Source organism: Lactuca saligna, chromosome 9, assembly GCF_052625555.1.
Source record: "Lactuca saligna cultivar CGN05327 chromosome 9, ASM5262555v1, whole genome shotgun sequence".
Taxonomy (NCBI): domain Eukaryota; kingdom Viridiplantae; phylum Streptophyta; class Magnoliopsida; order Asterales; family Asteraceae; genus Lactuca; species Lactuca saligna.
In genome coordinates, this window is record NC_136425.1 from 111,076,655 (window position 1) to 111,101,593 (window position 24,939).

The 24,939-nt window shown below is 31.1% G+C and overlaps 2 protein-coding genes across 2 annotated transcripts; both read right to left on the reverse strand.

Moving 5' to 3' along the window:
* Positions 1–6,819: 6,819 nt before the first annotated feature.
* On the reverse strand, positions 6,820–15,088 carry LOC145016645 (uncharacterized). The gene is made up of 9 exons (XM_078974894.1): positions 14,965–15,088; positions 14,656–14,805; positions 13,751–13,996; positions 13,225–13,657; positions 12,193–13,133; positions 10,947–12,026; positions 9,184–10,679; positions 7,153–7,211; positions 6,820–6,850 (listed from the first exon to the last, which is right to left on the reverse strand). Exons 1-9 carry the CDS (start codon positions 15,086–15,088, stop codon positions 6,820–6,822), a joined length of 4,560 nt encoding a protein of 1,519 aa, XP_078831020.1.
* A 2-nt stretch (positions 15,089–15,090) lies between these two features.
* On the reverse strand, positions 15,091–19,974 carry LOC145016646 (uncharacterized). The gene is made up of 11 exons (XM_078974895.1): positions 19,798–19,974; positions 19,465–19,710; positions 19,298–19,311; positions 19,048–19,183; positions 18,783–18,967; positions 18,586–18,706; positions 18,315–18,497; positions 18,152–18,220; positions 17,870–18,070; positions 15,986–16,108; positions 15,091–15,102 (listed from the first exon to the last, which is right to left on the reverse strand). The coding sequence occupies exons 1-11, from the start codon at positions 19,972–19,974 to the stop codon at positions 15,091–15,093; spliced, it is 1,467 nt and encodes a 488-aa protein (XP_078831021.1).
* Between the last annotated feature and the right edge of the window lie 4,965 nt (positions 19,975–24,939).

Sequence of the window (24,939 nt, forward strand, 5' to 3'; positions counted from 1 at the left end):
CAAGATGCTTTCTTTAATCCATAAATGGATTTCTCAAGCTTATACACTCTATTAGGGTACTTCGCATCTACAAAAGCCTCTAGCTAACTCATGTAAACATCCTCAGCCAACTTCCTATTAAGGAAATTAGTTTTGACATCCATCTGCCATATTTCACAATCATAAAACGCAGCTATGGCTAGCATAACCCTTATAGATTTAATCTTCGCTACTGGCGAGAAGGTCCTTTCATAGTCAACTCCAGGAGTTTGAGTAAAGTCCTTCACAACCAATCGCGCCTTATACATGTGTACTTTCCCATCCATGTTATTCTTCTTCTTGAAGATCCACTTGCACCCGACCGACTTATGACCTGGTACATTTTCAACCAAGTTCCTAACTTGATTGTCAAACATGGACTGAATCTTGCTGTCCATTGCTTCTTTCCATTTTGCTGACTCTTGGCCTACCATGGCTTCCTTGTAGTTGTTAGGTTCATCCCAATTTATCAGTGTGATATCACTGATAAACGTATAACCTTTACTTGTTATATGAAAACCATACAACATAGGTGGAACACTAACTCTACTGGAACGTCTTAGAGGTACAAACCCATCAACTGGTTCAACAAGAGTCTCATCCTCAGGTTGATTGCTAGTGTTAGAGGTTCCTTTATTGCTTATCTCTTGAAGCTCTTCAAGGTTAATTTGACTCCCTTTATCCTCTTGGTATATGAGTTCTCTTTCACGAAAGACACCCCTTTGCGCTACGAAGACCACGTTCTCTCTAGGTCTATAGAACAAATATCCAAAAGATTTATGTTGGTATTCGATGAAAATAAAAATGCTCACTACGAGGTACGAGCTTGTCATGCGTCTCTCGTCTTACGAAAGCCTCGCAACCCCAAATCTTGATATGCGCTAACGAGGGAACCTTCCATGTCCACATTTCGTGAGGTGTGATAGGTAACGAAGCTCGACTCATCATGGAACGAACCATGTCCAACAGGGTTCAATTGCACCTCTTAGCCACACCATTAAGCTACAGTGTCCTAGGTGGCGTCAATTGTGAAACAATTCCACATTCTTTAAGATAGTCGTGAAACTCAATACTAAGATACTCGCCACCTCGATCGGATCGGAGCATCTTTATCTTCCCGCCCAATTGATTCTCCACTTCTTGCTTAAACTCTTTGAACTTTTCAAAGGTTTTGGACTTGTGCTTGATTAAGTAGATATATCCATATCTGCTATAATCGTCGGTAAAGCTCACATAGAAGCAGTTAGCATCCCTTGTAATGGATCTAAAGGGTCCACACACATCAGTGTGTATGAGATCCAACAAACCTCCACCTATTTCACAAGTACCAGTGAAAGGTGACTTGTTCATCTTTCCAAGAATACAAGATTCGCACGTGTCATCCAACTTTAAGTTAAATGACTCCAACACTCCATCATTTTGGAGTTGGGCTATGCGCTTCTTGTTGACATGTCCAAGACGACAGTGCCACATGCATGCCTTGTCCAAACCATTGGACGAATTAATATAAAATACATTATTTCCTAAGTTGTCTACAACCATCATAGTTTCATATACAACATTACAAGGAAATGCTTCAAAATAAAATTTAACATTATAAAAAGCATTAACAGAACCAATTTCATTGTTAAATGAAAATATAAAACCTTGTTTATACAAACCATGAAAAGAATAAACTCCAATCTTGGTGAAAGGCAACGCTTTCCTATTCCCCATGATCAGGTTCATCTTCCCATGCTCCACATCCATCCTTCTTCTTAGTCCTTGCAATTCAGAACAAATATGAAACCACATCCTATATCAAGGACCAAAGAACTAGCATGTGATGAGTTATTAGATTGAATTGTGTAAATACCTGAAAAGGTGGGCTTTATCTTCCCATCATTAATGTCCTACAAGTATTTTGGGTAGCTTCGTTTCCAGTGCCCTTTTTCATGACAATGGAAGCACTCTACTTCCTTTGGATTGGATGAGGGAGCAGCAGAACCACCTTTGGACCCACTGGAAGAGGATCCATCATGAAACTTTCCCATGTGATCGTTTGAGGAAGCTTTCCTCTTCTTTCCCTTCTCATGTACAATTGCTAGGACTGGGGTAACAACAGTAGGAATGGGTACAACATACTTGCCTTTTAAACTACTTTTAGCATATATCAATAGGCCTTGAAGCTTGCTTAGAGTGAATTCCTCCTTGTTCATATGATAAGTCATTATGAACTAACCATAACAAGGAGGCAAGGAGTGTATGATAATGTTAATAGCCAACTCTTCGTCGAAATTGACATTCAACTTTAGCAAGCGGTCTACATACCTTTGCAACTTTTGCAAGTGGGTCATGATGGACTCTCCATCCTTCATTTTTGTTGTTATCATTTACCACCTAATCAATGTGCAAGTTAACCGCACATGCTCCATTGATCTATGAAAATTCTCGAGCTACCCTTTACCGCCCTTGTTAGTCCATATTATTATGTCAGTTAACCACACGCGCTCCACTAACGACTTGGCAAGGTGCAAAGTGCAATTTCATGAAATAGCATCATTTTCACATTTTTCCTAAAGTAACTAAGATTGGGAATTTATGAAAAACATTTTAATTGCTTTTATAATTATCATTATGAGAATTAATGTTCTATCCTACCCGTTCGACTAATGACCCTCCACTAGTCAAGGAAGCGGTGGGTGAGAGTGGACACCCATTCAATAGCCATTTTATAGGCAATTTTCTTATACCCCCTTATAGACCAACTTCGTGAATGAGGCCTACTAACGGTAAGACCACTACTAAAATATAGGCCTTTAATGGCACGTGAACCATGACACACAGGGATTTACGATACGCAAAATCGTGTGTCCTAGAAATAACGTCATCTCTTCTAAAAATTTAAAGGATTTAGGACATGTATTTTTGCGTGCCCTGAAAATTAGTGTCAGAACAAAAAAAATAAAAACACAGAGGGCACTCAACATCAAAGGTGTGTCGTCTATTCATGTCGTTTTATAAAATTTTCATCAAACGCACGTTATAATAGCTAAGGGGGGAAATCAAATCCAAAAAAAAATTAGAAAACCCTTCCTCGACGATTTAGGGTTCATTCCATCCTTCTCTCTTTTACGTTTCTTCTATCTCCACACTTGATCTCCCAACTATGATTTTTCTAATCGGAAAAATAGAGAAATCCTGAAGCAAATTCTACCCTCCCCTTCTCTCAGTTTTCTTCAATAAGTATTAGAATCAACAATTCTCCTACAAAAGCCCTTCTTCTCGTCGCCTTATTTCTACACTACTAGAACAAGTGAAGCAAGGTCATCCATCAATGACGCCAAAGGAAGCTCCAACCTCATTTTTTCTCAATTTCTCTCAGCTTAGGGTTCATGAAAGCTCTTGAATGCTCCTAAAAGACCGCAAAGTAATTTATTGATCGTTTCATCCTCTATATATCTCTATTACGCTTGAACCCTAATCTCAGACACCAATGTCTTTTTTTTCTTACGACTTCGTTCTCATTCCTTATTGCCTAATCTGATTTTTTGGGTTTTGAGTAAAGGTGCAAAGGTGATTCTGATTTTTGTGGGTGGGCTTGGCTTCTCGGGTCCCCTCGAGAAGTATTTAATAGACCTGATCACAAAGAAACCGTTTGTGAACTCGGTGGTGTCGCTGAATGGGTTTGCATTGGTGGGAGGACCCGCAAAACAAGATCATCCAAGGGCAATCGAGGTCCTGATGAAGCTGGATGAGGCATACATTGTGGCGTTGCCTCTTGTGTTCCAGAATACAGAGGAATGGCTTAACAACACTTTGGTTCTTCACCCGATTCAGGTGGCTTTGCAGGTTGCTCTTCCTAAACTTGATAGAGGTATGGAGCCTATGTTTTTTCTCAAGAAGAGACCCAAGAACCAGTAAATCCCATGCCCTTCACAAGAGGGTTGAGCAACTGTGTACCAGAGCAGTCAGATGGGTAGAACTGAAGAGGAAGTTAATGGTACTTATTTTTACCATATGGTGATTTTTTTAAATATACATAAATAAATAAGTTGAGAACTGAGGAAAAACTATGAATGAATTCGAATGAATTTTCAATATATTTAAGTAACTTCTCATCTGAAGATCGATGCCATGCAAATATTTGAAGATCTTACACAAGATGGTTTGTTGTTTAATGTTTTATTTTATCGCATTTTATGATGTATTTGTTGTTATTGATTGTTTCAGGTTAAAAAGAGCACAGAAGACCAAACACATCAACATTTAGATGCTCGGTTAAAGGCCATGTATAAAATAATATCAAATTTGATGATTTTAAATTATATATTATGAACTTTAATGGTGTTTTTTTTTTTTTTTTGATTTGTTTTCAAGTTTGATGGTATTGCAGCTAAACCTAGAAAGGGAATAAGAAGTGTCTATGTGCCTGGGAGCAAGTGCATTCCTTTTGCTCAGGTAATCATAAATTGTCTGTAAATGAGAGTATATACCTGATGTATGTAATGTTTTCTTTTTTATTTTGTAAAATTAGATCGATTATAAATGATACTTATTTTGTATTAATAATGATGATCTATTTCCGTTTTTTGTATTTACTTTTAAAAACCTATAAATTAAGTCTTCAATTCATAATTTTTTGCTTTTATTTTCATTGTTCTTGTAGTATTTTTTTTTTTTTTATGGTTTGTGATGGAATCTTTTTTATTTTTTACAGATTCATTAAACATGCAAAAATTATAAGATTTTAAAGGATATATATATATATATATATATATATATATATATATATATATATATATATATGTATATATATATATATATATATATATATATGTATATATATATATATATATAACTAGGTTTTTCATTAACAAATTAAGTGTTTGGTCGTTTCTTTTATCCAAAATACCCCTGCATACTGTTTGTTTGATAAAAAATAATTATGATTTTAATAGTTTTGACCAAACTGCCCCTACATTCTATTTTTTAAGCTTAATGGGGACATGACTTATGGTCAACTTTTTGCTAATGGTGAAAACTCTGGTTTTTCTTTTCAGGTGCTAGCTAAATCGAATTACAACCTAGTTCTCTACTTTGGTGGAAATATTTATTAATGGAACAAACACTTTTCGTAATTCAAGATTCAAATTGATTCCAAGCATTGTGGATGTATTTATTTTTATCTCTTTTAATTTTTGGCTAGGGTTTTTTTAAATATATGATGTTGAATGATAATTTTGTTTAACATGGGTATTGGATGGTCAAACGTGTAGTTGGATCAAGAGCTTGGCTATTAGGGAAAGTTGTAACATGCAACTATCTAAGACAAGATAACTTTTTAGAGGTAAATGTCTAAATTACCCTTCCCTAATTATAAAAAGGGTAAATCTTATGGATAAGAATTAGTTAAAAAGTTTTACTAACTATGAATTGGGAAAGTCTTGTTGATGTGCATAGTGTCAAGCAAAGTAGTCGGGATGCTGTTACCCACTTGGCCTTGCTAATGTTCTCGTTTGTTTGTTTACATGTTTGTAGGTATGGTGGCATTGCTAACACTATTACCCATTCAATATTTCCTTAATCTCCTTTAACCTTTTTTTGTTTGTTGTAAAACAACTAACGTTAAAAAAGAAAGAAATTAATTGTTGAATTTTTTTATTGATTAGGTGTCTTGATTGAACTGCAGGGGTAGTGGGGCAGACAATTAGGAGGAATTGATGGCAAATCAAGCATTTAAAGGGATCCAAACGGTTGTACATGTCTTGTTTTCTTATAATAAATATTATGCAACTATATGTGAGACTCATGTATTACATTGGGTTATTTAAAAGAAAAATTAAATATAAAATTCTAAGCAGTTGATAAGTTTGAATGTATAAAAAAATTGAAAAAATATTGAATTATAAAAATTAAAGTTTTTTTTTCTTTTTTAAATTTAGTCAAATAATTTGAATAAATATTAAGAAAATTATTGAATCTTTAATTTAATAATTTTGAAATTAAAAGGAAAGTTCATTAATAAAATTTATATGCATTTATTATTGCATATATATATATATATATATATATATATATATATATATATATATATATATATATATATATATATATAAAATGAAAAAAAACTATAAAATGACATGTGGAATAAAAATTAATTTAAAATAATCACAAAATTACATGTGGCAAAATAAATGACAATGTGACATGTGGCAAAAAGATATTTACTTATTAGGGAAGATAATAACAATGTATTACATTTACTTACTATTGGAATAATTATTTGTATTTGACTTATTAGTGCAATGAATTATCTTTCTTATTTATTGTATTTTATTTTATATTATGATAATTTCAATTTGTTGTTTAATTTGAAAATTAGTTTTTAGAAATTAGTTTTTAGAGCCGATTAGATCTTAGGGAAAAACAATTGTTTGGCTTTTAATTTTCTGTTTTTTCTAACCAAATTTATCAATTACTCTAACAAAATTTAGGACAAACATAATTTATATTAAAAACTACGTATGTTTTCATCATGTATTTCTAACAATACAAAATAAGTTAATAATTTGTATTTGAAATGTCAACATAACCCATTAACATTTTTTATTAGTATCCATCATAACAAGCTTTGTTAATGCTAAACGTGTGTATTGGATGTTCTTTATTGAAACCAAAACCAAACCAAAATATTTGGTATTGGATGTGAAAAACTTGATGGTTCTAGTTTCTTTTGTCTCCGTTTTTTAGTATTTCATTATCAAGGTAGTAGTGTTCAATTTTTCTGTTACTATATTATACTATTCAATTTTTTTCATCTTAATTTTTGCTTTTTTCATTACATATGTACCTAAAACTAACAAAAAAAAAAACATAATTTACAAAAATAAATTTTCTAATTAGATTTAATCATAAGGGATTAGTAAATAAATATATTGTTTAAAATTTAAATATATAAAAATAAACAATCACAGCTGATGCCCAAAAGATATAAAAGAATACACACATCTCCACTCCAATAGAGTCTAAATATCTCTTAGTGAACAATCAATAAACTTACTGAAATTCTTTAGCGACAGGATGTAATGAATCATAAATAAACAATTTTGCTCCCTTTCAAAGACATTGTGAGTTTGCTTGAACTAATGTTACCAAAAACCGTAAATGGTGCTCATCAATGAGATCCCAACTAATCTATATGCTTCAACCTCCTATAAAAATGAGTCAATAAGTTAAAATGATTATTTTGTTTTGATAATAATGTTACATGAAACATTGTTTTTATGGTTAGTAAAGATTCATGTTTATTTAAAGTAGCATGGCATAAAGATGGAATTATATAAATGAAAAAAATAACAAAAGTAGATGTTAAAACCAAACCGTACCGGGAACCACGACTCGGTCCGTTTCCCGGTTATTTAGTTCTCAGTTCTGCCCGGTAAGGTTCTGTACCACCAATGCAAATTCTTACTATGGAAAAGAACGGATTTCACACACACATATTAGTTTATACAGTTAAAAGTTGAGTTTATATGCTTAAAACAGTAAATGAGACAATTTTATGTACATGTTTTAAAAAATGCTCCACCTATAGATATTCAGTTTTAAAACAAACATATTTTATACCATTTTCAAAAGAATTAAAACATAATCAAAATATAATTCTAAAAATCTGTTTTGCAAATAAAAAATATGCTGCCCATAATTGTTGAGCATACTTAATAACAATTTAAAAAGAATAAAACACCTTAAGCAAACCCGGTCCATGATCAAAATACAAACAGATGACTTGAACATAGTTATATAAAGATCAATCATTTTGGTTATTTCATTTGAGCAAAAAGCCAAATTCAAACAAAATACAAGGAGATGGTATTTTATTGAATTATAATGTGAAATCATAAGAAAAACTCAACGATTACTTATAAAGAAGTACCTTTAGTTAACAAAGAAGCAGCCAATTGCATTAATTTCCATAAACAAAGAGCAATATTTGTTGGTTAAGAACCTGCAGAATAATATAGTAATGTAAAAAGAGGCCCTTTATGAGGTATAGTGGTGGTGGTCGAAGGTGGATCACAAGAAACTACCCTAAACTAAAAATTAATATATGAATTGGAAAATACCTATATGTTAGGTTACTACAAAAAGGCAGAATGTTGAAGATCAGAAGTGTTAGGTTAAATCACAGCTTTTGCTCCTGCGCCCCACCACAGTCTCCTGAAAGTTGAGGTTAAAAATCTTTAAATATATGGAAATGAAATAAAGAAAAAATTAAAAATCAACCAAGCGTTAAACCCAAAACAGGCGACATCAAAGTAAATTGCTATAATTAACCAAACAGAGAAAGCTGATACATGGATTAGATTGAAAAGGAAAGAAGTGAGAAGAGAAAAGTAAAAAAAAAAAAAAAAAGAAGATGTATTTGAAATGAATTGCAGGGAAACCTTTTGGGTTTCTAAGAAACTGTCCCTAGACAACATTGGCCCTTTTTCTCATTAGGAAAATTAATATCTTGAAAACGAAGGCATCTAGTAAACACTTTGCTCATCTCATTAGGACTGAAGTGAAGGAGCGTAGTAGAGCTCTGACTTCACCTATTCGTACCTATACAAATATACAAACAAATACATTATATATATATATATATATATATATATATATATATATATATATATATATATATATATATATATATATATATATATATATATACTAGGTTATAACCCGTGGGTACCACGGATGAGTAAAATAAAATTAGTTTTATTTAAAGTAATATTTATTTATTGAGGAATGATAATATATATTTTAATAAGTAATAAATATAGCTGTTTTATTAGTAATTTGATGATGATATACTGATTCGTTAAAATTACGAAAAAAATATTGTTATGAATATTGAATGGTCATTTTTTTGTAGATATTTTCTAAAAATATCATTTTTGTATAAGTGAATAAAAAAGTAAATAAAATAGAAACAAAAATTGATATATAAAATTTAATTTTACAAATTTTTTATAAAAATCTAAAAACTTCTTTATACACAACATTTGATGTTTTATTTGTTAGTCTACCACTCTTATCTAAAATTAATAATTTTAATCCTTCTCTACTTTGCACTCTGGATAAAGCAACGTACAATTGGCCATGTGTAAAAACGGGCTCTTTGAGAAACAGACCAACCTTCGATAAAGATTGTCCTTGGCTCTTATTAATTGTCATTGCAAAACATACAGCTAATGGAAATTGTCTTCTTTGGAATTTGAACGGGATCTTGTCTTCAGAAGGAGTTAAAGACATTCTTGGAATAAAAGTTGTGTTTCCAATATTACTTCCAGATATGATAACCGCCTCAATAACACGTTTGCCCAAAGATTTTACTTGTAGTCTAGTGCCATTGCATAAGCCATTTTTCTGATCAATGTTTCTCAACAACATAACTGGAACACCGATTTTTAAAATGAGCTTATGGTTTGGGAGACCTGATACTTTAAGACCATTTAAAACATCAGGTGAGTATAAATTTGCATCAAACTGATTATGAACAAACTCGGATTGGCAGAGGCTATCTGAACTTAAATATTCTTTTTGCTCTCCTGGAATCAATTTTAGCAAACGCTCATTTATTTCTTGGACAACTTCATTTTTGGGAGCAAGTATTGCTCTTTCTTGAAAATAACCTGCAATGTTGAAGTTTTCCATAATTGAAGGATATACAAACTTGATTAATGAACCAATAGAATCACATGGATCATTAATGAGAATATCTTCTGGAATATCAACAATTGTTTGACCATCATTCGGACCACCAAGATTACCTTCTCCTATGTCCAAAAGCCAGTTTGAAAAACCCCTTATTTTCTCAACACCAGATGGATCGCTTCCAACAGTTAACCTCATGTTTTTTGTTAATTTATGGACTTTGCAATGTTGCCATAAATATGAAGAACTTAAAGAAGCATTAACAATGTTTTGTCTACTGCCACCCGGAACAACAGGCAAAATTTGTCTGAAATCACCTCCAAAAACAACCACTTTCCCTCCAAAAGGAGTATTCGAGTTCATAGGATTGAAACGCTTTAATATATCCTTCAAAGTTCGATCTAAAGCTTCAAATGCATGCTTGTGTACCATAGGTGCTTCATCCCAAATGATCAATGATGTTTTTCTTACTAAATTGGCAAGATCACTATCTGGGTTTATTCTACAATAAGAATCCTCGGTAAGATTAATGGGTATTATAAACCGAGAGTGTGCTGTCCTGCCTCCAGTCAATAATAATGAAGCAATCCCGCTTGAAGCTACATTTAAAACAATCTCACCTTCGGATCTAATTGCTGCAGAAATTGTCTTCCAAAGAAATGTCTTACCTGTTCCACCATAACCATAAATAAAGAATACACCTCCCTTATTATCTTTAACCGTAGTCATGATATCAAGGAAAATGTTGCGTTGCTCGTCTGTTAATGAAACAAAAAGACGATCAAACTCATTCTTTAAATTTGGTATGTCATAATCTAGCTCCTCAGTTATCAGACGATTGTTTGAAGATGAAATCGAATCAGCATCAGGGCAAGGCATCCTTCTATAGTTCTTGAGACTGGTGTTGTTTCGGAGTAAAATTTGTTCTATCTCAAACAAAGTCAAGTTTTTAATTTGATCTTCGTTTAGTGATAAACCTGTATGAATAATGTTATATTACGTACAGTCAATTAAAAAACATAATAAATGAAAGTAAAATGTAATTAACCATAAATTTGAAATTTATATGTTATAGTTATAAAAAAAATGTAATAAACATATAATACCTGGAGATTTTAATCTTTGTTGTTGAGTATAAAGAATTCCATCTGACAGATATTCCCATGTGTTGTCCTAGACAATCTCCGGGTTAGACAAACTGTTGGACAATAGCATCGTAGCAAATAAAAAACGTAGATAATAACCAGATCCAGAGAGACTTGCTTCCTTAATTGCGTCGATGTATTCTTTGTCATCATCCAAAAGCCCAAGATTATAGCATGCATCTTTAAAAGAAGAACATATTTCACCATTAATTGTGCGAATTTCTTTAAATGATTTTGGACCTTTCACTTTATTTAAAAGAATTCTTAAGAAATACGCTTCGCCAAGTTTAGGTGAAACCGAGTGAATTCTACCAATTGAATATCCAACTTTCCTTGGCTTCCAAATTTGAAGTTTAGGTTTCCAAACAAACTTTGTAGGAAATTCAACATAAGTAAGTTTTCGTGCTTCTTTATTGATTTCATTATACTTCATCCAAGATGTAAACATTGAAGAAGCAACTGAAGGCCGGTCAAGAACATCTTCAATATCATCGTCTGCCTCATATACAACTTGTTGTTGTCCAGGAAGATGAAACGGTAGTCTGATCACAGCAGGATACCTGTAATGAACATCATATTTAAAAATCCTCCATGATGCTTCACATGCAGATATATATCTACAATCATAGTATTCTTTGATTTCATCCACTGCATCGTTGTTATCATAATCATTATTGTTTTGCACCATAGTAACAGTAGCCCTATCAGGACCTTTGTTTATATATTTAAATAAATACTTTATCGAAGATCCTTGATTGCACCATTCAACATTAATGTGTGCTTGATATCTTTTCAAAAGATATTTATTGTATGGAACAACATTTCTGTTGTCTAACTGGACCCCAGATTTTTCAACGGTATGTCCATCATTTCTTCTCCTATATAAGGGGAAACCGTTTGAATCAACTGAAGTATGATTACAGAATTGTTTTGGAAAGTTTTTAGAACACTTTCTATCCACTATGCATGGGCAATTGAAATTTTCAGCTCCACAAGGACCATGGATCATGAAGTCTTTCACAAGTGAATACAATTCTGGATCTTCATTGATATTTGGAATTTCAGCAGAAATATATGGGTCGATATATTCAACTGTAGGAAGCTTGCAGTCAGCATGCATAAAAAGACATATATGACTATGGGGCAAACCTCTTTTTTGAAATTCAATTGTATAAACAACTGCACATAAAATTATACAAATAGGATAGAAGTTAGGAATTAAACAAATTTTGTGTTTATGTATGTATGTATACATATATAATAAAAAAACATAATTTAGATACCTATAGGAAAAATATAAATGATAATATTTTATAGTTATATATTAAACTATAATTTTAGATACCTGATTGGACCGTGCCAAAAATTTTGTTTTCCCTTAAATCTTTAATAAATGCATCCAACTTGATCTTAAATAACCTACATAATATATTCGGTCTATCTTCTGGATGAAGTGGAGTGTCCTTAAGAAACCTTTGAACTTCTGGCCATTTTGGATTACATGTAAAGGTTATGAAGAAATCAGGATATCCAAACCATTTACAAAGCGACATGGCATCCAAATAGTTTTGCATCATATAGTGTGCACCACTGGTAAATGAAGAAGGTAAGATCACACGTTGCCCAACGTTCGATATATCTGTACTCCCGAGTGCTTGGTGATTACGCAATTTCTCATAAGACTCACATCTAAGAATTTTTTGTTGCTTACGTATAAAAATTAATCTCTCACTTTCAATCATTGTATAACCATCAACTAAAAATTGTTGGAACAACCTTTTTGCATTGAGAAGTAATGAGAATGATTGATCTCTATCTTGAATTCTGTAAGCAAAAAATTCTCTCATTGTACAGGTTGGGCGCTTGCTATTACTCGAAGATGTAATACCTCTATGAAGAATGTCAACTCTGTAACCATCATCACCATATGGAAATAGTAATGGATATTGAAGAGCAAGGTAAGAAGGATGTAATTCACTGATACGCTGAAGTAGTCCTGATGAGGTTTGAACAACGATATCTCTTTTTTCAACCGAATCAGAAATGTCACCGACAATTAAAGCGGCTACCTCCGAAGAAGTTAGCAAGTTATATGTCCTTCCATCTTGTTCTCTTTTTCCTATTAATCTTAAATTCAAATTAGCACCAGGGTTTTCGTGAAGACTGTCTCTTACCATCCTATAAGACTTGACTAACGCATTGTTTGAATCTAACATAACCTTCAAAAACTTGATAATCTGGAGATCATATGATATTGAAGTTAATGTAGAAGTGCTTGTCGGTCCACTAAAAATATTATAAAACATATTTAATGCTATTAAAAGAATTAAAAGAAATAAATTGATTTATTAAAGAATAGGAAATTGTAAAAATATACCCAATAGTTGTCGATCTATTTGAAATTTCATTTTCGGTATCATATATGTATAATTGACAAAATTTTGGTCTTGATCCAGGTGTAGGTAAAAGACTTCCCATACTATGATAGTTTTGACCGCTAAGTTTGAATATGTATGGTGCGTTGCCTTTGTTGATGGATGAATCAACTTTTCCTCCCATCGATGTAAATGAAAACATTGAATTGTAACGTCGAATGTTCTTCATAAAGTGCTTGCTTTTTGAATCTACCGATTTGTAAAGATTTTGGTAAGATGACAGTGCTTCTTTTAAGGGTGGTAGCTCAACTTTGCCGTAACAACATAGTGAATAAGATGTATTGCCTTTTTTTTGCCCTCTAAGAGATTCATCTATCCATAATTTTGCATGACAAAGGTGACATGTAACAGTTTTGTCTCCATGATCCAAGTAATCTATTAAATGCAAAAAAAAATTATATAATTAAAAAAATAAAAAAAAAATTAGAATATTAAAAAATATAGAATTATGATCACCTTTTGATATACCATGGAAAATATCGTGAACGATATGAGCATCATGAATTTCTTCATCTAATGTCAAGTCAAAAACAGGTATAGAGGATATATCTGGAGTCTTCCTTTTTAGATGATGTTTTCCTCTTGGTAACTTGATTGATGAAGAATTTTGGATTATTGTCGAACGATTGCTGGATGTCGTGGCATTACGAAACACCAAATTATCTTTGTTAATAGATAGTGGTGTTTGAAAGTTATTATTGAAAATATAATTTCCTGTAAAAAAAATAGAAATCAAAAGTCAATAGTTGCTATGATTAATATAAATGTGAATCATATATTTTTAAATTTGCGTATTTAGAAATGCTTACCATTTGAAATTTTAGAAAATGGAGTTATAACATTTATATTTGTTGAAGAAGAATTATGAATTATTGTCGAGGGATTGGTGGATGTCTTGCCAATGCGAAACACTGAATTATCTTTGTAAATAGATAATGGTGTTTGAACGTTATTGTTGAGAATATAATTGTTTGATAAAATGAAAATACAGATTAGAACATTAGGAATTGTTATGTTTTATATAATTTTGAAGCATATATTTTTTAATTTTTGAATAAAGAAATGCATACCATTTGAAACTGTTGATAAGTGTGTTGTAACATATTTATTTGTTGAAGGAGATTGAGTACGTGTATGTTGATATACACATGAGTTGGTTGAGTTTATATTTTACTTGTTTGATGTAACTTTTTCATGATTATCTGTAGATTGTAATATACGATGACAATTGTAGACATATGTTATATAACAAAGAAATTGTTAGTTAGAAAAAAAAATATTAATTAATAAAAATAAAATAAATTAAAGAGTATGCAAAGTTTCTATTTATATTATATTTGCAAATGAATTGTAAAATAAAGAAATATATATACTTTTATTCGATTTGCTGGAAACATGTGGAATAGATGAATTTTGATGGGGTGATGTGTTATGTAATATTTTGGATTTTTTATTATCCAAATATAACTTTCTAATTTTTCTCTTCTCTTTAGCGGTTGTAGATTCGATATTGTTATTTGAACCTGTAAAATAGCATAAAATAACTTAAAGATATTTTTATTTGATATAAATTTAAATATAACGTATTGTATTTATTTCACTTATATAAAATTATGAATCTTATATTTAAAATAAATAAGAAACTAACATATTATGAATGCAAAATAAAGTAAGAAAAGTACCGTATTGGCTAAAATGAAAAGGATGTGTTGCTGATGTATAATGAGATGATGATGTAGTATTGGGTTTTTTAAATTTTCTGTTATCCAAATATAACTCTCTTTTTTCTTCTCCCTCTAGCGTCATTTTCATCCATGTTCCTGTTTGATAAATAAAAAAATTTAAAAAAAACTGTTAAAAATAAAATTAAGGATCTGAAAGTAATTGTTACATAGGATTTATAGGTAAATTAATTTGTATTTAATTGAATTTGAAAATTGAATACTAATTAAATTTTTTATGATAATGAAATATGTAAATAATAATATTGTATAATGATATATAAGTAATCTTTACTTATTAAATTGTTTTAACATATTATATAAAATGGCAATTTAAAAAGTTTATGTTTATTTAAATTACAATTTAATAAATATAAAACGTTATGTTTTTTTAAAACACACTTTAATAAGAATCGACATTATAATATAAAGATTTAGGTTATTATTTAATGTATATTTAACCTAAGATTGAGTTGTGATACATACGATTAAAAGATAAAATTAGAAAAAAAAAAAAAAAAAAGTATTTGATGTCTTCGTATAAGTGTTCATATATGTATATATATTGTTTTTATTTAAAAAAAATAAGAAATATAAATTTATGTTTTATATTATTGAATATACTAAAGGAAGAGTTATGAGTGTTGAGTAACCCCATTTTCCCCCTTTTCTTGTAATAGAAAGGAATACCATTCCCTTTTCCAGTCTAACAAAATCTCTATTTTCGACTCATCTAAAACGATCGATTTCAGAAATGGTATGGAAAGCTGTCAATTTCTAAGGATGAAGGCATATACGATAATACAGGTACAGTAGAATTTAAAAGTGAAATGAAAGTTATAGTGCAATTTAGAAGTCGGCGAATTAAGGTAGGAAAAAATTCGGGTTGAAGAGGGTAAAATCGAAGGAAAGAAGTTATCTACATCGTTGTTAATTGTTAGATTCTTTCAGAGAAAACACATTACTTGAAAGATAACATTACCTGTGATTTTTCTGCAGCAAAGACGTGTTTGAAGTTCCGAGCGAAAAATGAAGTGCTAGTGACGAATAGGTTAACACTCAACACTGGAGACACAATCAGGTAAGTTCCAATCTGATTTAAATTCTGAAATTCATTGTGTGTATTAATTTGAAATTTAAAATTCAAATTTGCTATAAATTAGGGTTCAATTTGTGCAGATTATTACTGTTATTAGTATAAGTAAGTAAGTTAATTTTTTTATGTTATACACCTTCCAAATACGAATGGTCAAAGTTTATAATATTTTAAAATAAATGTTTAGACGTTTTTACCCTTACTTGTATCCAGTTCATGAGTTTTTTCCCTGGTTTAGTTGAGCTGATGATGTTTATTGATCTTTTATGGGTTGGTATTATTGGATTTACTTAAGCTGTTAGTCTCCCTCTTATGCAATATTTGTTATCCTGTCATGCTCTTGTATTTGTTGAATTTCCTGATCAATTTGTTAATTTTTTAGTAATTTCATCCTTTAAAAAAATTGGAAATTATTACTTTTGATAATCATTTAGGGTTTTCTACCTGAGTATACTGGGGTATTTATGTGATTGGTGTTAGGTTAGGCAAGAAAGTTTTGTTTGCAAGATGCTAATCTGGGAAGTAATACATTAGAAATTGCATTTCAAAATAGTTAGTATTGTATTTATCTTGTTCTGATATATTATTATAACAAAAAACAGTTATGTTTTACAAGAAATTATTGTAGTTAACGATGACAAACAGAAACCAAAATACATGACTTTGCTGTAATAAGTTAAGTTATAAGGATAAACCCACCTAAAACTATAGTAAAATAATTTAAAGAAAAAATGTTTGAATTGTCATTTAGGCATATATTATGTAGTGTACATTTTTTTGGTTGTAATACAAACATGGTAAAGTAGGCTGTCTTTTAATAATAATTCTATCTACAGCAAAGATAATATGCCAAAGAAATAATGTATAAAGCTAATATTATGTAAGAAACCAGACAAAGAAGTCTATAAAATAATATAATTACTGGTATATCGATTTTTTTTAACATTTTACTTTTCAGATTGTATTCGCTATATTTACGGATTGTAGTTTAAAATAGTAATGAAGTAAAATTCTGTTATGTGAGTCAATTAACAAATATTTATAAGATATTTGTTAATTAGTTTTTATCATTTTTTTTAGTAACAGTTAAAGAGCTTTATGTTTGTCAAGTAATAAGATGGTATAATAATAAAAGAAAGTAAATTTGGTTGTTATTTACCTAAGGTACAACATAAGGATGCAAAATCAAGTAAAATTGTGTTAATTGATTCACGTAAAAAAATATTTATAATTTATAAGATACTGATCAAAATCATATATCGTAAAATCAGTGGTGGTTATTTCTTTTCAGAAACATGTTTATGTTGGTCAAATAATACGATGTTATAATAAAGAATCCCTTCTAATTTTTGGTTGTTATTTGCGTAAGATAGAACATAAGTACGTATTTTATGTAGTATTACACCGTTTATGAATGTAATTAGAAGTCATTGTAGGAATTTAATTAATGCCCTTAAATTGAATTCACAAACATCATTCATGGAGTCGTAGTGTTACCTATTTTATAAGTATTAGAAATAATAAGCAAACAAATCATATTGTAATAAAAAACGACTAAAACATGAATCTTGAAGGTTTTATGAATGTATAATAAAGAAAAATTAAAAAAAAAACCAGCACCGGAAAACAAAAGTTTTCAAACTGAAAAGTAGGATGTTAAAATACGATAATGAAAAATAAAAAGTAGTCTATGATTATTTAAATCCATTCCAAAGAAGCATTCCAAATTAAGCACGAAACCTTAAGTCAGACATTCTTTTCCACCTTTACCTTCAACAATTCTTTTGTTGGACCATCTGGGGATGTCTTTGGAGTTTTTGACGATGAAAAATTTTCATTAGACTCCAAATCAAAAACTTCTTGCAGATTTCTCTTTAAAACTGGTGTTGTTGAAATCTTCAGTGGACTTGTTGCCGAGTTTTTGTCCAAAGTGTTGGGAGTTATGTTATCATCCGTAGCAGAAATTGCATCCTAAAAAACAATTATATATCATTCTTTTATAAAACAAATTATAATTTTATACTATATTCGATATTTTGAAATGTATAATACCTTTAAAGTCTTGTTGTCAAGAGATTGAAAATCAGATGAATTAACATCTAATGACTGTGAATTATCTGCCTGTATAAGAAAATAGGTAGCAAAATAAATTATTTGTTAAATACTTCATGTTTAGCTAAATAACATAAAACAAAATAATACGTAATGTGTTTACTTGAGAAGAATTAAATCTATCTTCAAGTTGTTCGATTAAACTCTCATCATCAGAAATTCTAACAATACCATATTGGTTGGTTTTTTTGGACACACTGAATCTATTTGAAGAAATCTTAAAGGCAAATTTCAAACCTTTCAATGCATTCATCTCCATTGGGTACAAATCAACATTGTCTCCCTTCTGCAGTTATGCAACATTATCAAATATGTATCTTAAAGTGAAAATAAATACAAAATTTACAACATTTTATCTAATAAGTTGAAATGACCTTGGCTACGGTGTTAAAAAACTCTTTGGCTGATTTCTTCAACAAATACCTTCCTTCTCTTTCAAACAGAGTTAAGGTGATAGTGCCGGTGTTATCTTGAACACGGATCGGAATCTTATATCTAAGAAAATAAAAAATTATACTAATATATATTTGGTATTAGATATTATTTAAAGATTTTTATGGACGGTAAGAACCTTGGAACCACAGAAGTTGTAGTTTTTGTGCAATCTACGTTATGACATTCATAAGATTTAGCTGTTCCATCTACTTGATCATTGTTAGGGACTGCTTTGCTACTGCAGTTTGTACACGCTTGATAGAACCATTTTTCATTTTGTAATATTCCTTTTATAGTGCCCACAAGAATAAATGTACATATCTGGATAAAAAAAGTAAGTTTGCAAAAAATAAATATGCAAAGCAAAAAAAGTATATTAATAAATATACCATCACATATACCTCCACTGGTTCCCAAACTTCAGAAATAGTCTTGAGCTTATTTTTAACCATGAAGTCATCATATTCAGAAACTTGGTTGGCAGGAATAAGTGAAAAAGTATGTGAAGAGGAATCTAGACGATCATCCCTTTGTAACCTGTTTTTTTATACAATTACAAAAAATTTAGATACATAGGATGTAATGATAAAAACCACACCATATGACATAAATTACCTTTTCTTAAAAACCACACCATATGACATAAATTACCAATCCAATAACATCTAAGATATAAGAAAAATATGAATGAAGTGGTGTTGAGAATATGGAAACATCATATCATATCATATATAAACATTAAATATGAAAACTTGAAATTTCATTAAGTAAAAAATATAATAAATAAACATACCGAGTGACAAAATTTGAGGATGAACCATTGACAGCACAGATTGAAAATCAACAAAAGAAAAACCAAATTTAGGCCCGCTAAATTGGGTACATTCTTTAACAACGGTTTCCTGCACAAACGTGAGTTTTTGATCTTGGGGAATTAACCTAAAAGTATTAGGCTTCAGAGATGCAAAGCTTGGAGATGTGATGTAATATGACTTCCCGTCTTTTAAAATTTTTTTGAATCGATAGAGGAATTTTTTAGGGACCGATGCTTGTATTTTTCTCCCCTAAAAACACAATATATTATAAGCATTAAACATTAAAATAGATAAATATTTATATTTAACACATACGTAAAGATATATATAACATACTTGTTCATCGACCAAGATTAATTCAATGGACCATATTTCATTCTTGTTGTAGAAAGACATTTGCTTCCAATGGTTTATGACACGAACCTTGATACTCAAATCATCCCTTGTTACATCCAAGTCAGCTATGAAACTAATATTTGTTGTAGACATATCCCTACAAATATCAGAATCCATTCTATAAGTTAGATGCCAAATAATTGGTAACTACAAGAGAGTATTAGTGAAATTATCCGTAATAGTATATATGTACACTTCTTCAAAGACATAAAGATGCATGCATAGCAAAGATGAATCAATAAACACCTTATATTCAAAAAATTTCAAAATGGTAAAATTGAAGAAAAATATAAAAACTGTATGGAGACATAAAAGCTTTACCAAAATATGAGAATTTGAGTAAAACAGAATAAAAAAACAGATGAATATTTAAGCATCGTACGTATGATAAGTTTATTTAAATCAATAACTTAGTGTACATAATTGTGTTGAAAACATTAAAGTGTGTATATTCTGTCAATATTTAAGCAGTGTACTTATCAGAAGTTGTTTTAAATGAATAAGTTATGAAAAAAGCTGCAAAAGATGAATATTCGTTACATAAACATCAGTTTCTTGAGTATAGATAATTCATAAAGAAAGAAATTGAAAACAATCCCAAACTTTGTAAAACTGTTTTTCCGAAAAATTAAAATGATGAGTCAAAAACATAAAAAACAGATGAATATTTAAGCATTGTACTTATCAAAAGTTGTTTTAAATGAATAAGTTATGAAAAAAGCTACAAAAGATGAATATTCGTTACATAAACATAAATTTCTTGAGTATAGATAATTCATAAAGATCGAAATTGAAATATAGACAGTGAAATATAGACATCTTAATTAATGATTAAAAGATATAGATGAGTGGCAATAGAAATGAAACACAAACCTTTTATTATTATCATCGATTGTGCTTAGTTTTTCCTGTTCCATGGAAGTCATCAGAGCTCACAGAGAATGTCGTCAAAGAATGTGTGAAATATAATACTAAGTGATAGTAAAACCGATTTATTATTATATAAACTGATATATGCGTATGCCTTTATTTTGAACCTGATTTTCAGGGATTTATCTACGGTATATTTGAATCAGAAGATCAGAAGATTGGAGGATAATTGACAGGCATAAATTTCGGCTGCTGAAATTAAGGGATACAGGATCGTGATCTTCAATCTTCAATATTGAATAAGGAATTTTGAATTTTGAATTTATTTTGGATATGGATTGCTAAATTGACGGATTTACTTTTTCTGAATGTGTACATGGGCGGGAATTTTTTTTGGTTATTGTTTATTGTGATGCCACGTGTCAGATTTGTAGCTTAATAGTTTGACAAGTGTAATTTAGGAGAGGTTTTTATTAGGATTATATATATATATATATATATATATATATATATATATATATATATATATATATATATATATATATATATATATATATATAGGGTTAGGTTCATTTGAGACCATCTATATTTTGTGAGACCGTGAGACGCATTTTTTTATTTTTCTTTTATTTTTTTTATTTTTTTTTTTAGTTAATTCATGTTCTGAAAATAATATTTTAATTTTTTTTTTCCATTTATTTTGCATTTTAAAATTATTTTTAGAATATGTACAGTATAATGAGATGAGCAAAGTGGTGCGACGGTCTTGCTATGATAGCGTAATAGTGGTGCGACGGTCTTGCTATGATGCGGAGCTGACGACTATGGTAAGTGGTGCGAGGAATGGCATTAGGTGTGAGGTGGTGGTATAAAGAAGAGTGGAGGTAGGGGACGATTATATAAATGTGGAAGAAGATTAACTGTAGGAGTGCGACATTGCAGGGGAGTTGTTGGACGGGATAGGGAATGAGGAGCAATTCAAGAGGATCAAGGCTTAAAACTTATGTTGACCGGTTCACGTTCAGTATTATTTTAATGCAAAAACTCATTATAAATATTGCATTAAAGTTTGTACCTCTTAAAATTCAGCAAAACATACTAAATGTTTTTTAATATATATATATATATATATATATATATATATATATATATATATATATATATATATATATATATATATATAACATTTAAAATTATGATACGCAATGGCGTGTCGTCTTCCTTTATGATAGGGCTTCCTTGATACGCATTGCATGTCATAAACACACGCGTCGTAAATGCGTGTCGTACCCGCGCGTCGTAAATAGACGATGCGCAAAAACGTGTCGTCTCTCGTTATGACGGGGCCATCATGGACATGCATTTGCGTGTCATCTGAGCGTTTTACGACACGCATTGTGCGTCGTGAAAGACTGTTTTTCTAGTAGTGGACTAACTTATATATATATATATATATATATATATATATATATATATATATATATATATATATATATATATAAGTATTAAGCTTTTACTATTATAATAGTACAAAAGTTAAATTTTACACTTTTAAAACTCTAGGATTTAGAATTAAATATCTCAAAATTAAAACCTTTTAATCAATTTTTAAATTTCAAAAGTTGAGGGAAAATTTTGAAACTTTTGAAAACTCTTGGATAAATTTGAAAACAATTAAATTAATTATATAATTAACTATATCACTCAATTAAACGAATCTAATTTCATATAGCAAGATGATTCAAATGATATTCTTCAAATAATTAGTTTTTCGCAAAATCAAGTAATTATCTTAAAATTTGACAATCATCATTCAACTGGATGATGATAATCATTACCTTATCAGAAAAATCAAACCTTATTAGTCAAAACAGTTTGTGGTAATGATCTTAATCTAAACCTGGCCAAAAACTCGAAAATTCTGCCACCAGATGATCCAACTCGTCGAGTCAGGCAATGGACTCGTCGAGTTGGCTCTACTCGTCGAGTTCCTTCATAGGACTCCTTGAGTAAAGGCCAAAAATGAAAATTTTCAAGCTTTGAAAACAATACAATTGCATCAGTATAACAGAAAACACCCCAGGCTCTAATACCACTGATGAGTTTTAAGCATTATAACAATCATATGGTGCACATACAAACCTAATGCTTTGGATCTAAGCTTTCTCAAATTATACATGCAATATTCATTTATCCAAACCATGAACCCAAACTAGCATACGATTTTGAAATTTACAACATAAAAAAGTTAGATGAATACATCTTGTTGTATCTTGTAGAACTTGGACTTTCAAGAGCTTCGTACCTCAAATAAGTCACAAACACCAAAAGCAAGAGGAGTCTTATGAGAGAGAGACTAGGAAAATCAGCTAGGATTTTACCTTGGAAATGATTGGTCGATTTTAGAAAGGCTAGGGGTTCAATTTATAGTGTGGAATCCTTAGGGTTTCATACATAAAGCCCTAATTTACTTAAGCCTTTACATATTCCAATGATCCATATGAGAGGCTCTTTAGACTAATTCTTCATGGACTCTCACATAGATTTAGTCCATCTCTAATCAACATAAATCATTAGCCCAAACTATAAGTATTACTGATTTACCTAATCAGTCCCTGTAAATTTAATCGGTCTCTTTTGATCAAAAAATTAATTCCAAATTTATTCTTGATCAATACCAATTAAGTAATATGATTTCTCAATTAATATATTATATTTATAATATATAATAAATCACAAATAACCTATTTCTCAAATATCCATCCTATCAAATTGTTCCTTTGAAGGCAAACCAAAACGACCATGCTACTATCGAGTCAAGTACATACCAATTATAGTTATGGGCTTAGATACTTAACCCAACAATATGTATGCTGGGGGTCGTGGTTTTCAACCTTAATATTTGGCGGCATTACCTCTATGGGTTTTGTTGTACTATTTACACGGATCACAAGAGCTTGAGGTATTTGATGGATCAGCCAAATCTGAATATGAGGCAGCGTCGATGGTTGGATGTGGTGAAGCATTATGATTGTGAGATCCTTTATCAACCGGGGAAGGCCAATGTGGTGGCCAATGCTCTTAGCCGCAAGGCGGTCGCGACCCTGATCAGGGATACATGTTTGAGGATGACTCTGATTACTCCGTTGTTAGAGAAGATTTGTAAGGCACATGTTAAGGATATCAAGGAGGAGCACCGAAAGAGAGAGCGTATATTGGGTCAGGTGGCTTCCTTTGATTATGATAATCGTGGACTATTGACTCTACATCGACGTGTTTGGGTTCCGTATTGGGCTGGTGTATGCTAGATTTTGATGGAGGAGGCTCACAAGTCAAGGTTCTCCATCCATCCTAGGGCGAAGAGGATGTATAGGGATCTTCATCCTGATTATTGGTGGCCCTGCATGAAGCGGGATGTGGCATGGTATATGGAGTGGTGCTTGAACTACAAGAAGGTCAAGGCCAAACATCAGCGTCCTCACGACAAGATGCAGTCGTTGGAGATTTGCATATAGAAATGGGAAGACATCACTATGGATTTCATCACGAAGCTTCCTAGGATTGCACACGGAGTGGACTCGATTGAGGTCATCGTGAATTTTTTGACCAAGAGCTCAGATTTTATTATGATTCAGGAGAGTATTTCCATAGAGAAGTTGGCCTAGATTTATATTAGGGAGGTCGTGGCACATCATGGGGTGTCGGTATCAGTAGTTTCTGACAGGGATGTTTGGTTCACCTCTAGGTTCTTGAAGAGATTCCATGACGAGTTTGGCACTCATCTTCATTTCAATACAACATTCCATCCGCAGACCGATGGTCAGAGCGAGCAGACTATTCAGACCCTCGATGATATGATGCATGACTATGTGTTGGACTTTGGTGGGAGTTGGGATACTTATCTTCTATTAGCGAAATTCTCATATAACAACAATTATCATGCTAGCATTGATCTAACTCCTTTGGATATGCTCTACGAGAGGAAATACATGACCCCAATTTTTTTGTGTGAGGTCGTTCAACGGGTTATGGGGAGTACCAAGGTGGTGCTCAAGACCACTGAGCTGATTAAGCAGGTTCGGAGCAGGCTGCAAATGTTAGCCTTAGAGTTCCAGGTGGGAGATATGGTTCTCTTGAAGGTCTCACCTTAGAAAGATGTCATCCGATTCAAGAAGTGGGCAAGCTGGGTCTCAGGTATATTGGTCCCTTCAG